Source organism: Trematomus bernacchii, unplaced genomic scaffold, assembly GCF_902827165.1.
Source record: "Trematomus bernacchii unplaced genomic scaffold, fTreBer1.1, whole genome shotgun sequence".
NCBI lineage: Eukaryota > Metazoa > Chordata > Actinopteri > Perciformes > Nototheniidae > Trematomus > Trematomus bernacchii.
The window spans coordinates 4,379,767-4,397,629 of record NW_022987564.1 but is presented as its reverse complement, the minus strand read 5'-3'; the positions used below and the strand labels follow the sequence as shown (position 1 = coordinate 4,397,629).

The following is a 17,863-nucleotide window of genomic DNA, read 5'->3' as shown; positions in this document are numbered from 1 at the left end:
GCAGCACTGCGCTACAACAGCTGATCACAGCGTTCACACGCTCTGTGGTCACGAAGCTCTGTACTCCACTACCACCCCTCCCCCCCCGTTGACATTCGCGATACAGAGGGCTTCATGGGAACTTTGAGGGGAGCCAGAAGTTGGAGTACCAAACACTGACTCCAGGTACCTCACTGAGAAAGTTGTGTGCACCCCTGGCTATAATGCTAGATAACGCAACTAATGCTAATTGTGCAAAATGCCCAACATGCGCATGTTAGCATCCGGCAGTTTCTATGTGCTAAGGACCCGTACTCTACATTTCTAACATAAATCTTTAGGATTCTCAACATTTCCGTGTTCACATTATGACTCTATGATGTGGCAGGCAGACAGACTACAAAGTGAATCCCTACTCACAGTTCTTCCCATGTCATGTTTCCTCCCAGAGTGAAAGCAGCAGCAGCAGTAGCGTATCCACCATGTTGGTGACCCAGGACTACATGGCTGTGAAGGAGGATGAGATCAGCGTCTGTCAGGGCGAGGTGGTCCAGATCCTGGCCAGCAACCAGCAGAACATGTTCCTGGTGTTCAGGGCGGCCACGGAGCAGGGCCCCGCCGCCGAGGGCTGGATCCCCGGCTTCGTGCTGGGACACACCTCGGCCATCGTGCCCGACTGCCCCGAGGGATCCATGAAGTAAGAGCTCTTAAAATCATACGAGGATGCATTCTTTTTACTGCTCTGCTCAGATGTTGAGGAATAATTAGGTAAAATGAGTTAAGGCAAGGCAAGTTTATTTATATAGCACCTTTCAACACAAGGCAATTCAACGTGCTTTACGAAAATGAAAGACATTAAGAAAATGGCATTTAAAAACAGTCATTAAAAAGCAAAGATAATCAATTAAACATTAAAAGAAAGAATACATGAATAAAAGTTACAGTGCAGTTTAAGATATGAATAGTTTAATTAAAAGCAGGGGCAAAAGTCTTCAGCCTGGATGTAAAGGTAGTCAGAGTTGCAGCGGACCGACAGGTTTCAGGCAGTTTGTTCCAGATATTTGGAGCATGACAACTGAACGCTGCTTCTCCATGTTTAGGTGAGGTAGGCAGCTTTACCCAAATATGGATAAGTAAACTATCTATCTATGCATTCATCTATCTAAAATAGTTCATTCATATTGACAATTTGATGATTCGGTACTTATTATCACAAGTCTTTTTCCCTCGGTTTCATTTATTTTGTTTTATTTGCATAATAAGTAGATAAAGAAAATATCAAAATCGGCAGGATGAATGCATCAAGTGACAAACAGATCATTTGTAATGCAAATACCTGCAATAATAGTAATTCTAATACAAATATGTTTTAGTACCCCACCTACTGCTTGGTGTGATTTTCTGACCCGCTTCATCTTGATGTCCCAGCAGGAAGTCTTCGTCCTGGCACACACTGCGCATGCGGAAAAAATCAGAGAAGAAGGATAAGGAGCCGAAGAAAGACCCCAAGCTGGAAAACGGTTACAGGAAGACCAATAAAGTTTCTGTAAAGGTGAGTTCATCTGTACATCTAAGAAATGTTAAGTCTCAAGTCATGCTTACGCTCCTATGGTTCTAACATGTACTCTTTTATTTCTTTTCAGCTTCTAAACCCAAACTACATCTATGATGGTAAGTGTGTCATTGTATGGTTTATTAAAATATGACCAAGAAATTATGATAAAACCAATGCTTGGTAGATAGATAGATAGATAGATAGATAAATAAAATAAAATAAATAATCGTTTTATTTCGATTATGTTGTCTTCATAATCGTTGCAAGCCAAAATCGTAATTGCGATTAAAATACTATTAATTGAGCAGCCCTAATAGATAGTATATAAAGATGTGCAAGGTTGCTGTTGTGCAAATTGTTAATGATTACCGAGAGGGAGAAGCTAAACTATACAGCACTGTTTAGCTGCCTTTCCGTTTGAAGACCCAGTATTTAACCTCTGACTCTTATTCTGCTCCTCCAGTTCCCCCAGAGTTCCTTGTGCCTCTGAGTGACGTGACGTGTGACGACGCAGAGAGCGTCACCCTCAGGTGTAAGGTCTGCGGTCGGCCCCGGCCCACCGTCACCTGGAAGGGCCCCGACCAGAGCACCCTCAGCAACAACGGACACTTCAGCACTGCCTACAGGTGAGGGGACATTTCACAGGAAGCTGATATTTGGGAGGAAATGTTGCTGAAACTCCATCGGACTGATCTGTCTTTAAGGTTTATGGGTCATTCCAGAATTGGAGGACAATTTAGAACATCAACACTTGAAAAAGAAACCCTTTAAAGAAAAATTGTAAGTTGCAGTGTTAGCACGCTTAAGCTACCTGGTGGCAATATGATTGAATACATTGCTTTGACCATTACAGGAGACATATAACGACAAAATAATAGCATAAAGCCTGTCTTAAATGTTATTTTTGACATGCAAGTTGGTCTAATAGAAGGAGGGACATGAGAAATATGACATTTCAGGGGGTGTTTTAGAGCTATTTGATATTTCAAACCACCTAGAGACAAGTATACTTTCAACACACCAGGTGCATGTTTTAGCATTTTGTCCTCCAATCCGTGAATGTCCCTTATTGCTTATCACTGTGCAAAAGGACTTATACGTGTTTACTCGTATTTGAAGAAGAAGAAATGAAATGAGACGTGTTTATTTCAGTGATACGGGTGAAGCAACGCTGCGGATAATCGGCGTCTCCTCTGAGGATGACGGCGTTTACACGTGTGTCGCCACCAACGAGCTGGGCAGCGTCACGTCATCTGCTAGCCTCAGAGTGTTAGGTAAGAACAAACACTACATGTGACTCGCTCTATCGAGATATGTCAGGTGTCGCAACGGCATACTCAGAGGGAATCATGGAATTATGTTTTGGGGGGTTTTGGTGGGTAATAAACAATATTGCACTTTTGTCGCCATATCAAGACGATAAATACATTTTTGAAGCTCGTAAAGACGGTATGTTCAGCAATGTCTCCTTACTTTGATTAAAAAAAACATCACAAATGAGTAAGCCTAGTCAATACCTTGGATGGATTGCTAACAAGCTCTGATATAGATTTACAAAGATTTCTGGATTAAAGCTAATCCAGTGGCGGTCCTAAGGGGGGGTAAGGGGTACTGTGCCCCCATAATATTAAGCCCTGAGCTCCCAGCTAAAATTACTACGGCTAAAATATTGTCAGCAAGCTTTGAAGGACTATAATTCATGTTATCATTGGAAAGCTACTGTAAGGATCTCAACTCAAATGCGTCCTGTATATCAGAATCAAAATGGCTGATTCTGATAGAGGAGGTCACATATACAGAATGCACAGAGCTCATTATCAGTGTGGACATAATCTGATTATCTGTCTCCAGCAGTGTCCACTGACGGCATCAGAGTGAGCTGGAAAGACAACTTTGAGTCTCACTACACTGAGGTGGTTGAACTGGGCAGGTAATAGACTCACCTTCATTTTAGTAACATTCAGTGTTTTCTTGTAAACCACCTGACCTCTGACGCTTCTCTCCAGGGGTCGTTTCTCTGTGGTGAAGCGGTGTGACCAGCGGGGCTCCAAGCGTCTGGTGGCGGTCAAACAGGTGAACAAGAAGCTGATGAGGAGGGACCGGGTCACGCAGGAACTCAACCTGCTCCAGAGGCTGCAGCACCCCCACATAGTCGGCCTGATCGACACGTACGAAACCCCCAGCAGCTACGCCCTCGTCCTGGAGATGTGAGCACAACATTTGGACTTTAGCTAATAGCTATGTAGCTCATTAGCATTGATCTACCTTTGCCTTTCTTCCATCTGATGGTTTGCTTTTGTGGTTCTTTATTTCCAGGGCTGACCAAGGTCGTCTGCTGGACTACATCGTGAGCTGGGGGAATCTGACGGAGGAGAAAGTGGCCTGCTACCTGAGGGACGTTTTAGAAGCTTTACAGTACCTGCACAACTCCAGGATAGTGCATCTGGACATAAAAGTAAGACCTTTTAAAGGGATACTTCCCATTGTTTGAAGTGAGGTTGTATCAGGTACCTGTACTCGGTAGATAGCGTTCCACATGTCCACAGTTTATAGAAAGTAGAGCGGAGTTAGGAAGCTAAAAACATCCTCTCCCTCCCTTATTTTGAACGTGTAATACAATAATACAAAAAATAATAATGAAATGAAAGAAGAGAATTATGATACTGTACAAACTTAAGCAGTATCAAATTGATAAACAAAAATATTACTGACTTACAAATTATATATAAATAAATGATCTTCCTAATTACACATCCGAAAAGGGCTGGGAAGAACTTTACACTTATTTAATGACCACCCCTTCTCCCAAAAACTAAATTATTAAAAGAAAATATATTTATATTTAAACAAAGTGTACATACACTCTACTGTACATACAATATAAATGTACAATTATAAATAGATTATATCATTATTACTACAATATATATAATATTCATTTACGTTGTTTGTCCCATTTGATAAGACAAATATGAAAGACTATCTTTTTACATCTTCCATCCAAAATACATTTGTTTAAAAAACTAAACAAAAACATAATAACAACAAATAAATAAATAAACAAATACATAAAAGAGGTAAATGGTAATCAGGAAAAGATAAAATAACAAACCAAATAAATAAATAAACCGTATTACTTAAAATCTTTAAATGGCAATAGAAAAATAAAGAGCTTTTTGAACATTAAAGCATGGAATGAAAATGAGCGTTGTACGTCCTCTCTAAGTATCTTTATATAAAGCTGATGTAATGTCACCAGACTGAAGGTGTTAATGTGACTCATCTCTGTTCCAGCCTGAGAACCTGCTGGTGTCTCACAGCGCCAGCGGCCAGCCGGCGGTGAAGCTCACAGACTTCGGTGACGCGGTGCAGCTCAACAGCGCCCTCTACGTCCACCCCCTGCTAGGCAGCCCTGAGTTCGCCTCCCCGGAGTTGGTCCTTGGAGATCCGGTGTCGCTGACCTCCGACCTTTGGAGCCTGGGCGTGGTGACCTACGTGCTGCTGAGCGGCGCCTCCCCCTTCCTGGACGAGAGCGCCGAGGAGACTTGCCTGAACATCTGCCGGCTGGACTTCAGCTTCCCCAGGGACTACTTCCAGGGCGTCACCCAGGGGGCCCGGGACTTCATCTGCCTGCTGCTGAGGACCGACCCGGGACGGAGACCTCCAGCCGTGCTCTGCCTCCAGGAGCCCTGGCTGCAGGACGAACCCTCTGACGAACGGGCCAGGACGGAGGGCTGCCTGGACACGTCCCGCCTCATCTCCTTCATCGACAGGAGGAAGAATCAGACCGACGCCCGGGCCATCGGGGGAGTCGGGAGCTTCATCCAGAGCCGCCTGCAGCCTCGAGTTTAAAGTCCAACCCTTGTCCCTGCTGTCCTGTAGGGGCTGTCCTGTAGGGTCTGTCCTGTAGGGTCTGTCCTGTAGGGTCTGTCCTGTAGGGTCTGTCCTGTAGGGTCTGTCCTGTAGGGTCTGTCCTGTAGGGTCTGTCCTGTAGGGTCTGTCCTGTAGGGTCTGTCCTGTAGGGGCTGTCCTGTAGGGTCTGTCCTGTAGGGTCTGTCCTGTAGGGTCTGTCCTGTAGGGTCTGTCCTGTAGGGTCTGTCCTGTAGGGTCTGTCCTGTAGGGTCTGTCTGTAGGGTTCTGTCCTGTAGGGTCTGGTTCCTGTAGGGCTGTCCTTTAGGGTCTGTCCTGTAAGGGCTGTCCTGTAGGGTCTGTCCTGTAGGGGCTGTCCTGTAGGGGCTGTCCTGTAGGGGCTGTCCTGTAAGGGCTGTCCTGTAGGGGCTGTCCTCTAGGGTCTGTCCTCTAGGGTCTGTCCTGTAGGGTCTGTCCTGTAGGGTCTGTCCTCTAGGGTCTGTCCTGTAGGGTCTGTCCTGTAGGGTCTGTCCTGTAGGGTCTGTCCTGTAGGGTCTGTCCTGTAGGGTCTGTCCTGTAGGGTCTGTCCTGTAGGGTCTGTCCTGTAGGGTCTGTCCTGTAGGGTCTGTCCTGTAGGGTCTGTCCTGTAGGGTCTGTCCTGTAGGGTCTGTCCTCTAGGGTCTGTCCTGTAAGGGCTGTCCTGTAGGGTCTGTCCTGTAGGGTCTGTCCTGTAGGGTCTGTCCTGTAGGGTCTGTCCTCTAGGGTCTGTCCTGTAGGGTCTGTCCTGTAGGGGCTGCAGGCTCCTCTGGATTGGAGCATCTTGATGGTGTAGAAGCTAGAAATAATGAATGCTGATCTGATCCTCTTTCACAGAATGTTGCTAAAGTCCTGTAGTCCTTTCACAAATTAGACCTGTAGGTCTAAACCAATCAGAGTCCTCGAGAACCAAGTTCTCACCAATCACGTAAATGAACGGATGCCCTTGTCTACTGCTGCTTGCTGCTTTCAACTCTAAACAGATTTTCTAGTAAAGTGAACAAAAAAAAACAACAAAAAAAAGTTATTTATTTTCCATTTGAAGAGTTAGAGCTGACCGAGGAGCCGATTGAAGGAGCCTCGACGCGGAGAGCAAACTGCCCCCCCCCCCCCTCCTGTTGCCAGGGGGACACAGACATTGTGTGTTTGTGCTCTTTTACACTAAACTGCATTTCAAAGACTTTTGAGAAGCAGCCCTTTCTTATAGAAACAATGTATAAAAAAGGAAAAGTACTGTCTCTACATTTCCAAGGAAAAGGAATCCATTGTAGAAAAAGTCGCTGTAGACGCCCGGAGACAGTAACCGAGGTGTTTGAGACATTTATACGTCAGAGCTTTTTGATGGCTGCGCTTATATAATGTACCTAAATCTAAGATACGGTGATGATCATGTCGCGATGCTGCACTGTCCGATCTGAGAACAACAGACATCCATCGTTTGCTTTTCCTAGAACAAAACTTGTGTTGCGCAGATATGAGATGTTTAAGCCTTACCTTGTATATACATAGCCCTCTGCCTTCTTTCCCCTCACATTCACAGCGGGGTCCCCCCCCCCCCTTCGGAGGGCGGGACGCGAGACTTTTCGCGGCGTTCAGTGGCGGCGAATCAGACGGGAGTGAATGTGGAGGCAGAGGAAGAGAAATTACTGTAAATGCACTCATTGTATGTTATGTTTGATTATCATGTGCAATGTTGCGGCTTTAACATTTTATGCAACTATTTATGAAGACATCTGTTGTATCTGTAATAAATCTAGAGAAAAGCATGTACTTGGTACTGCAAGCACTGCTGGTAGTTTGTGTTTATTTTGTGTTACGACTTCCAGGCCGTGTTAGAGGTCACACATTTGCAATCATTACGGTTCGAACAAAAAATATATTTAACACTTTTTTTTTTACTGTATGCCTCTGTAGTATTGGTACACCAAAGTCGCTCTAGCTTTTATAGTACTTAATGAAATATGTTTTATCGCTGGTAACGGATGCCCACGTGGGATGATTGTTTACACGAGTTAAACACTTTGATTTGCCCGTTCTGAAAAAGGCAGGGGAGTTAAGAAAGAGATTTATTTGTCACAGAAAATTAGCATTGCCATTTTATTTTAAGACTTAAATGGGAGATTTTTCATAATTTTACTAAATGGTGTTCTGACTTTATGTACAGATACAGATTGTTGCCAAAATATTCCTTCCATACATTCACAAAAAAGTACCCTAAAACAGCAATTGAATTATGTTTTTTGATAGTTTTTTGGGAAATAAAAAGTCAAGATAGCGTTGGTATAACCACTTAACTATACCCATTTTCTAATATGGCATTTTTCAACTGACCACGAAGAGAAATGACAGTCCGCTGTTACCTTTTTATTTATTTTTAAAGGTGTGCACAGGCCATTTCACAAGGACACTTGGACTGGATACCTCGAATAGGCTTGTTTTTTTATTGTCTCGTCATTTTTTGTCATGTTTGTTTCATAAATTACATGTTTGCTATTTGTTTTTTATCTTTGCAAGTTTATTTCTTTGTACAGATCATACATATTTTTCCCTCTTGTAAATATTCTCATTTTGCCATCAGTTATTTGGAAATTAAACACAATGAACATATTTGAACCCTGTTTGACATTTTGTTTCTTTATGTTTGTGTTTTATTATTTTAACAGCTACACTCTTTGTTGCATGACTGAAGGAGGATCTGAGCTTTCTGGATGGTAGTCAGCACTGCAGTCTTAAAGAAAATAATGAGCCTTTTTTTAATAATAAGCATTTTAATAACAATATTATCTAAAAAAAAAATAGGATAATCCCAGAAAAACAAGTGAAAACCAGCTATGACTCTTTCTACATACAATACACCTTTAAACTATAACTTCTTTCATATTTTTCAAAAGCTACACTATGACTTATCCTGTTGCTTTGACAACTTTTTCTACACTTATCTCTATACCTTTCTTGGTACCACTTTACAATAAGACTACCCTTATAAAGGGTTTACGAATAGTTTGTAATTCATTTATTAATTAGGTTGTGAACACTTTATAAATCATGAATAAGCTTTTATAAGACATGAGATAAACAGGGCAACTGCGACCGGTTGCTTGCCAGCCACATTTATCTGTACTGCTAAGCCCTACTTAGTTTACCTCGTCTTCATCAGCCAGCATCCTTGGGTCTGTTGGTCACTGAGTTGATTCTCCCCCCTTCCATCTGGATGTTTCTTGGCATCTCTTATGACCATTTATGAATGAGTAACTAACATTTATAACTGCCAAAAGGGAGCCTTATTGTAAAGTGTAAAACCCATTCCCATTTATTAATGAGTCACTAACATTTATAACGACTGAAAGGGTGCGTTGTTTTTAAGTTGAATACACATGTCCATTTATGAATGAGTTATAACATTCACACTTACCTAATGCACATTTTTCACATGAAATGCAAAGTAAGATCAAACAGAACCAAGCAAAAAATTGTATTCACAAATGAAGAAAATTAGGACTCATAGTAATGACTGTTTATGACTGATACACATATTTAAACATAAAAGCTTATGTTTGGCATTAGGCAACTAATTAGGCCATTAAGCAACACATTAAAGTAGGGTAGGTAAGTTTGAGAAACCGGCTCGAGATACACTTTTTGTTATATTCCATGGAATGCTCTTAACATCCCGATAGCAATGAATATCTCAAGTGCTTTGACAAAACATCCATTAAAAAATGTCATCTGTGGAAGCCGTAGTACTGTAAAAAGCACGACCAATCATCTGAGCCGGCCCGGCTAAAATAACTGGATGGCCTACCTGCCTGTCAGCCTTCCATCTGTGCACAATCTTATCTCGTGCCCTCATTGGTCATGTGCGCGTTCGTGTGTGTTGGAGGAAGGGCTCTATAAGGAAGTGGCAGATTTTCTCCGGCTGTGTATTTTCAAATTCTAGCGCACTCGAGCTGGTTTCTCCAAAATTACCTACCCCACCTTTAATATAACTTAAACAAATGATAAATGGTTGTAACTGTAAATTATAAATGGTTGTAACTGTAAATGGTCCTAAAGAGATGCCAAGAAACATCAAGATGGAAGGGGATCAACTCAGTGAACAACGGATACCAAGGATGTTGGCTGATGAAGAACACGAAGTAAGCTAGGTAGCCAATATAAGGCTTAGTCATCTTGTCAAATAGTGAGCCTGTGTTGATGTATGAAAACTATTAGAACTGGTTTATAAATGGTTCTTAATGATTAATAAAGTGTTTACAACCTAATTAATAACCTAATTATGAATCCTTTATAAGGGTATTCTTATTGTAAAGTGGTACCCATTTCTTCATATTTTTGACAAACTATAATATGACTTTTTGAAAGAAATGTTCGATTTACTATACTTAAAGGTCCCATGTCATGCTTTTCCGGTTATTACCCGTCCCCTTGTGTGTTATGAAGGTTTTTATGCATGTAAACGGTCTGCAGCGTCAAAAACCCTCAAAGTACACCCTGTAGGGAGTAAAACTCTAACACAGTCTATGCTGCCCCAAAACGCCTCGTTGGATATTTCTCATTTTCCATTGTTTTCTTCCTGGGTACTCTGACGTGTGAATACCCAGAGGCCACACCCTCTGCTAGCATTTCACGAAACAAAGCTTCACAAACCTTTCAGCGCTTCATGCCGGATATGTACAGCGTAGGGCACTGAAGAATGATGCTGTTCCTACTTTGTTTGGACCAGCGGGAGATTCGGGTACACAACCTGTAAGTATTCATTGTTGTTTGTGTATTTATGATGTTTAAAACAAACAAGGTATCTACCACGACTGTTTAAATGGGTAAACGTTTTTCGGGCTGCTAAGTTGGGATCGCGGAGAAATGCTCTCCGCAGACCCATTCTCACAGCGTTATAAACCTTTTTCTTACTCAATATCAAGCAACACTTATTGTTTTTACTTCGGCTGTGAGTGTTTGTGTGTGCTCAGGATGAGTTTCGCTTGTTCGCGCTGTATCGACGACCCGGAAGCCTGTCCGCTCCTCGCAGCAGATCGCAGAAACGAGCCTCGCAACGTCCTGACCAATCAGAGCACACTGGGCTCACAGGGAGGGGGGGGGCAGGAGCTCCTACAAGCCGTTTAGGACTGAGAGTGAATACACATACTTTACAGAGATGCTGTATGAGAAACCAATGTGAGTTTGGAAAATTGCACAGTATAAATCTATTTTAGTAGACCTCAACAATGGAATTATGATCAGTAGAAATGGCCATGACATGGGCCCTTTAAATCTTTTCTCATCATTCTGTACTATGACATACAATAATATGACTTTCTTTAAAACATTTTTTTCAACTAAACTAACTTTTTTCATATTTTCTGACATGCTACACTTTTACTTTTACCTTGATATTTTCAACATACTATAACATGTTTCTATTATTAAAAAAGAACGATAAGATGACTTTTCATGATATTTTCCAAGGTAGTAATACCATGTTGCATTGATAACAAAATGTCCGCTTTTAAATAAAAAAATTAGCCTTCATGTACTCTAAACCTCCCAATTAAAGTCTGAACAGGAAGATGCTTTTACTCATTTTTAAATGTATGGGACAGGAAGAAAACACACATCACCAGGCCAGACATTTTTGGTTTATAGCAATGTTGTCTTTTATTCTAATTTCCAATAACAGAGAATATATCAGTCCCTTATTTGTACAAAAATACCTGAACAGGATACAATGTAGATCCAGGAGCCGCACAGACAGAATGAAGCAAAAGACAGTGGGGTTTTCTGAAAAAATGATCACGGTTCATTCGCTCTTTGTTTTCTTTCCCTGAAATGTCTATTTGACTTCAGCTTATGATGACTTCAATCTAAAAAAATAATAAAAGAAAACACAACTAACATAAAGTCAGTTTCACCTGCACTGTGAGTCACCATTTTGGATGTATGTGACCTGAATTTAGGATTTTGTTCCAGTAGGCTTCACAGTTATAGCTTACTGTAAAATGAACGCAGTGAGTGGACGGATGGCAAATAAGGACTTGATGCCGTTCACAAACAAGAGGCACCTGCTGCAAGGATAGGCTTAGTTAAGGAAAAATATGTCTTGTTATGCACCTTAAAAATCTGAGTAAATGGACATAGTAAAATGCACAACCCTCTTGAGCTACAGCGTATAATTGCACTAATTGTGTGGAAAGGTGTATAAAAGCTGCTAAGAATATCCTGAAGGGTTAGGCGTTAGGTGTGCGTGTGCTCTCAGGTGAAGAAAACACCAATGTGTGTGTGTGTGTGTATGTGTGTAAAATCCAATCATTTACAGGAGTGTTTTCCTTAAATGACAAAGCGGGAACATTTGAAAAAACACGTGGTTTTAAAAGAAAATGGCATCAGAATCGGATGCTGGCAGTCAGCTTATACACACCACTGATGTTCAGAAATTTGACACGTGCCAAAAATCCAGTTTGATCTCTTAAAAACAGAAACAGCTTAATTTAATACTGTATATATTGTGGTATATTCTTTTTTTATATTTATATAAAAGTTTGTTTTGTGTCAAACCAAAGAAAAAACACAGTAATGTCAATATACACACAAATAATGGAAAGTAAGGACTAAATAAATCATTCTTCATTTTACACGGAGTTATGAGCAAAAGCATAACGCCCCATACATAGTGATCTGTGACCTAGGTACAGTGTTAGATCTACGTCTTCCATAGCTTCACATACTTAGAAAACATACTGTATACTGGTATATTCATATACTTGGGCTTGTGTATAGGATTGCATTCTAGCACAGTGATTTAAAAAAATGAAGGGCGGACGGTTGTTTCCTCCCTCTCTAACAGACAGGAAATGAACCTCACACTTAAAAACTGGGAATGCTCCTGCCTCCTTTAATCCTCGGCTTAGCTTGACTTTACCCAACCGACAAGCAACCTTCCTCTCTAAAAAGGCAAGTAATGATAACCAGAAGAATCCTGAATAGTGAATATAACAGTCTAGCCACACACACACATCCACACACACTCACACATATTCACCATAGCTTAACAGGCTGGACACAGGTGGGAAAGGGGGGGAGGGGGGGGTTCAAGCATTATCCAATCCCTGGGGAGAGTCTGCCCTGGCTGACTAAAAAGGCCTGATTGGTGGAGCGCAGAGCTACTGAGTCATTCAAGTCACGTGATTGGTCGACTGGTGCTGGCAGTGAGTCAATCGAAAGGGTTAAGTTGGCCCTGCGGGGAGTCTGACGGCCATGTGCTAACCCTGAGAGTCTGGCACAGGAGGAAGAGGAGGTGCAGGTGAGGCTAAGTAGCTGTTACAGTATGTCACATGCCTGCAGTATTTTCACTCGCTGGTCACACGACAGTAGGATTGGGCCGGAAAGACAACAGAACTTCAAAAATGTCCTCTCTTGCCTCCACTCCAGTCTTTTTCTTCCTATGATATGGGGTTGTCTCTCTTGTCTTTTGGATGCCCACAGGGCAGAAAGGGACATATTTAAATAGAGAACATCCACTCAGATGACATGTTGAAACCACAATGTTTGAATTTCTTTTGAGAATGTGTTTTCCATGTGACCACAAGGGGGTGCCAAAGTTTGATTTTTCAAATTCTACACATAACCGTTTTAAGATTGATTTGTTAGTGATTAATTATAAGTCTAGTATTTGATGACCACATTTGAATCCACCTTGTATCCTTTTTACTTAATCTCCCAGAATGCTTTGCAACAACCACCAGAAATAGGCTTGAACATGCTGTTTCATTAATATTGGCCGTTAGCCACATTAGCTAGCTAGCTAAATTATGTAACGCTGCAATTATTGCTTCTTTTTTGATACGTTTGTTAATTTGGATGATGAATGGATGAAAAAGAATGTCTTGAAATCGCTTGTTTGTCCTTCCAAGAGTCTCAAGATATTCAGTTTACTATATTTTATTCGAGAGTATTCGCTTTAAAAAGGTTATTGATCATCCAAATAGGTGCCATTTAGTTTTCTGTTGAATTATCAAGTAATGATATGTATGGGCCCTTGCTGACACTCGTACGATGGCTGCAAGGCATTCTGGTTAACTGAGGCTACTGCTGGTGGCAAAAGTGCTTCTTCCAACTCTATCATGACTGTATCCTTCTACATTTGTTTTAAATGGCTATGCAATAAAAAAACATCCTTTTGTCTGATTGTGAGGGACTGACACCACAACCTGATGTTCACCTCTGATGCTATCAATCTCCCGTGGAAGATACTGGAAATAAGTGAACATGATGTTTTAGTCAATAACCTGCAGACATAAGGTAAGTACAGTACTAAACCAGAAAATAGGCAGCGAAATGCACGTTTGCATCACTTGCTGTTTTCTGAATCTGTTTCAAGTTTACTTTTACTTTTGAGAAGACAATTTGGGAGAAGAACTTATTGGCTATTTTACCAAGATTTAGATTAGATTGATACCAATGTCATGTCTTTAGTTCAGTTTATTTCACACATGAGAGACTGGACCCCAGGTCATACATATCTAAAAAGAAAGGGTCAAAGATATCCCAATAAAGGCATTGTGGTCAGCACTTTAAATCTGAAGCTAATAGCCAACAGCTAGTTTACGTAGCGAAGGAAGTCAATGTAGAGAAATACTCGAGCAGATGACCCCGGGTTAGACCACAAAGACTAGTGGACCTTGGTATGGCTGATAGTATCTTTCTCGGGAACCGCCCATCCAATCAACTTCAGACTCGGCACTGCACTCTCTTGGGTCCTCATAAAAACACCCCCCAAGTGTGAAGTCAATTGGATGAATGATTCTTTAGATATGCAAGGGACATGCATGCATACACAGACAGAGATTCCTTCCGTTATAGATAAATGATGCTGCTACATCGCCATCTATTTGTCAAATGACGCCACATTTGTCAGTCATGGTCACTCAGGTATCATATCTACATCTCCACCAAATGTGGTTGCATTAGCGATTGTTCAAAAGATATGAAATGTTTTGTAATATAAACCCTACCCAAGGAATTTAGGCTATCTTTGAGGGGAAGCTATAGCTTAACAGTATTGAACTCTAACAAATTAAAAAGCAAATTATTTTAGCTTGGTCCAGAAACGTTCTGTTTAAAATAACGAAAAAACGGAGTTGGTCGAAACAAATCGATGCACACATGGGCCTGGCATTTAGGGCCAATTATTTTTCTGAGAGAGACACTTTTTGCCCAAATACAAAAAAGCTCAATGTGGAGCAGATTGGATAAATCGTTCTCGAGACATGTGGATATACATACCCACAGACATACAGACAGACAGAGATATGTTGCTATATCATAACGTGTTGCTTAGCTGGCTTCAGATGTGCTGGATTTGTGTTTCCTTTACACAGAGCCTGGCTGTTGTGTCTTTGTGCTAAGCTAACTAGCCGCTTTTTGCTAGCTTTAAATTCAGCGTACAGACATGAGAGTGGTATCGATCTTTCCATCTAACTCTTGGCCATTTTACATTATCCTGATACCACTCCATCCTCTTGAAATCTGAAATATGTTACTGTATGTGCATTATAATATATAGCTTCGATTTCATAGACAAGGCTCACAATTTTCACTTAAGGCGAGTGAATCTCATTCCACTGTGTGTTGACGCACAATCTACTGAGTTCACATTTCAAGTCATTTGATCAATTCCATATTAAAACAAACAAAGAAAGAAATAAAAAAGGATAAACGGTGTGGGAGTGCTTTTGTTGATTTGTCTTTTCTGGAGTGAAGGAACAGTGGTCAGAATCCGAACATGACAGCTCCAACCATCAATATCAAATCAATAATTAAAATGTGCAAGCAGTGAGCTCAGAAGAGACTTAGGAGAAGAAAAATGACATTCAAAGACAAATTCACCAAGAGATTTAACCCCTTTAGATTAAAAAATAAAATAAAAATGGTAGAAGCCTGGGGGTGGACACACTTTTCAGGAGTCTATTTAAAAGTCTTCCCCCTCTTCCTCATGGTCCTGAGACGCACATTCGTTTTTTTTATTGTTGCCACACGGAGGTCCAAAATATCCCCAAACCTTTTTCTGAAAGGCACGGCATAATCAGCCCTAACTCTGCTGGGCCTAACTTTGCTCCCACGCCACTGTAATCCAATCAGAACTGCTGGAAATTCATAGCATGCTTTTCAGAAGGGGGGGAAGGTTTGGAGGAGGAGGAGGACGAACGGAGAGCAGACAGCCTCATTTAGCTAGAGAGGACAGCTGTCGTCTGTCCGCCCGGGAGTGCAAAACTAGTTCTGCATTGAATCAACAGTAATAAAAACAGCATTAAAATGACATCAAGTAATCAATTCTACAAGAGAGGCTTGTTGCAGCCTCTCCTGATAAACATTCCTCTGTCCTTTCAGCAAACCCTCGCCACTGCTCTGCTTATCTCAGCTACTTTTCTGCCCAATTTTTCTCTGAGCTTCTGTGGAGGAGGAGAGGGCAGGATATGGGGGGGGGAGGGAGTTTGCACCAGGGGATTGTGGGACAGCAGAGAGGCTGCATCGACTCTGTTTTTGGAAGGGGGGACAGGGTGTCAGCTTATCCAGACTGGACTGCAAAGGTTGAGGAAACTCCTGGATTGAGTTTGATAAGATCCAGAGAGGTTCCCCGTCCATCCCTAATGATTGATGAGGAAGTCAGAGGGTGGCACCCCCCCCCCCCCCCCCCCCCCCCTCGAAGGACTGAGGGTGGGGCGGGCACCACAGCTTATCAGGCCTGGAGGATGTGGGAGGTTAAAGGGTGAGGGAGGGGTCCATCCTAGAGACCCGCAGCCATCCTGCAAACAGACTTTCGCCGTCTCGTGTTTTCACATCACATGGCCTCTCTCCAACAGCAATGACAAAACAGTCGAGTCTCCATGACAACGTTGGCCGACTGCCGGGTCCTCGATCTGCAACGCTTGACCAGACAGCGGAAAGCCTGGAGGAAAGCGCTGCCACATTGGGGGAAATCAGAAAAATCTCCAATGCCCGGCGAGTTCACATCCTCAAACTCGACTTCTCTATCCCCTCACCTTCGTCGGTGAGGAAGGGGCAGATGGGGGCGGCGGAATCTCAGGGTTAGAGAGAGGTGTGCAAAAAAAGGGGGTGGAGGTGTCGGGGTTGAGGAGTGTCACAAGGCCACGGCGGTGCACGGGTGTTTAAGCTTGCAGGGCAGCACCCCTCTGTTTAGCTGGTAAAACTCCACAAGGTGGATCAAGTCGGTGAATTTTGTGGCGCCGTCGTCGAGGCTGAAGAGCACCTGACCGTCTTCCTCACACTGAGGGGGGAGGAGACGGTTAACATCACATGGAGATAAGACACTTCATCCCTCTGAGCTACTGAAGGAACATTAGTTGGAAAATGCTTTTGTTTTATCTTCAAAATCATCATCAGATTATTTCCTGGGGATATTGTATCCCTGGAGGAAATTGGATTTTGTAATGGTTGCTACATTATAGAATAAAACATTAATAAATTGACTTTGGGAATTTAGCATTCACAGACCATTTACATGCACACAAACCTGTATAACACACTACAGGAAAGGGAAAACCTTTTGTTTCTCAAAGAATCTAGGAAATAACCTCTTTGCTGGTGTTACTGTGATCTGCCTTATGTCAGTGAGCATGGCGTGCTTCCTGCAGTGTAATGTGACGTGTTGTGTCATGTGACCGTGTTGTGTCATGTGACTGACCGGTAGGATCTGGAAGTGCTTGATCTTCTGGTGGTGGCACAAGGTGAGCACGAATGCCTTGACATTACTCTGACTGTCCCGCAACAGGAATAACCTGAAACACAGAACAGAAGAAAGAGATGATTAAAGCTATTCATGAAAAGTATATATTATCACCACTGTAACTTTGCATGGCTTTATACGATTACAGTTTATGATATGCTGCTGCGTGATTTGTTGAGAACCTTATCTTAATCCACAAGGCCTCTATCATGCCAAAATACTAGATCTACGCGTTTCTTGGCGGCATTGATGTCTCGTTTTCCGGAAGCTTTTTACTTCATTTCACATGGCTAACATTTACATTAAAATAACATCATATAAAAACAAAATTCCTAAGCAAACCAGCTAATCTTACCCGTCTACTTGGCCTTGTTGGATGATCATTTTGTGGGCTTCCTCCCTCATGATGCGACCATGGAACCATACCTGTGTCCTGTGGATCACTGAAAGACAGACATCTGTGACTCACACTTTTCTCATACTCCTAATACTTTTACATCTGCAAGAAAAACTGAACACACAATAAACACTAAGACTATCTAATGCATTTGGCTGGGGTCTGAAGTTGGAGTACCTGTGCTCAGAGAGGGGTGCAGGGGGCTCGAGCTGCCCAGGACATTCATACGCTGGCTCCGTTTCTATGTGGAAGAAAGGGCAACAATTATTAAAAGATGACAACGTATATTGACTTTTCCTTTCCATAATGG

The 17,863-nt window shown here is 42.1% G+C and overlaps 2 protein-coding genes across 11 annotated transcripts in view; one reads left to right on the top strand and one right to left on the bottom strand.

Annotated features, from left to right (window-relative positions):
* trioa (trio Rho guanine nucleotide exchange factor a) overlaps positions 1-5,561 on the top strand; it is an 88,721-nt gene extending 83,160 nt beyond the window's left edge. For 2 of the 6 annotated variants that reach the window (XM_034124636.1, XM_034124633.1), the window contains exons 55-63: positions 429-676; positions 1,408-1,531; positions 1,623-1,650; positions 1,998-2,160; positions 2,687-2,808; positions 3,386-3,464; positions 3,541-3,741; positions 3,851-3,989; positions 4,829-5,561. In XM_034124636.1, the coding sequence (XP_033980527.1) occupies positions 429-676; positions 1,408-1,531; positions 1,623-1,650; positions 1,998-2,160; positions 2,687-2,808; positions 3,386-3,464; positions 3,541-3,741; positions 3,851-3,989; positions 4,829-5,386 (1,662 nt within the window). In that variant the 3' untranslated portion in view covers positions 5,387-5,561. Of the gene's footprint in view, positions 1-428; positions 677-1,407; positions 1,532-1,622; positions 1,651-1,997; positions 2,161-2,686; positions 2,809-3,385; positions 3,465-3,540; positions 3,742-3,850; positions 3,990-4,828 lie in introns of those variants that run through there. The other 4 variants (XM_034124635.1, XM_034124634.1, XM_034124637.1 and 1 more) reach the window with 4 other exon arrangements.
* A 5,484-nt stretch (positions 5,562-11,045) lies between these two features.
* Positions 11,046-17,863, bottom strand: part of LOC117477722 (growth factor receptor-bound protein 10-like) — a 48,459-nt gene continuing 41,641 nt past the window's right edge. For all 5 annotated transcript variants that reach the window (XM_034124450.1, XM_034124447.1, XM_034124448.1 and 2 more), the window contains 4 exons: positions 17,731-17,794; positions 17,512-17,599; positions 17,115-17,208; positions 11,046-16,697 (listed from right to left, as the gene is read on the bottom strand). In XM_034124450.1, coding sequence (XP_033980341.1) covers positions 16,551-16,697; positions 17,115-17,208; positions 17,512-17,599; positions 17,731-17,794 — 393 coding nt within the window. In that variant the 3' untranslated portion in view covers positions 11,046-16,550. The remainder of the gene's footprint in view (positions 16,698-17,114; positions 17,209-17,511; positions 17,600-17,730; positions 17,795-17,863) is intronic.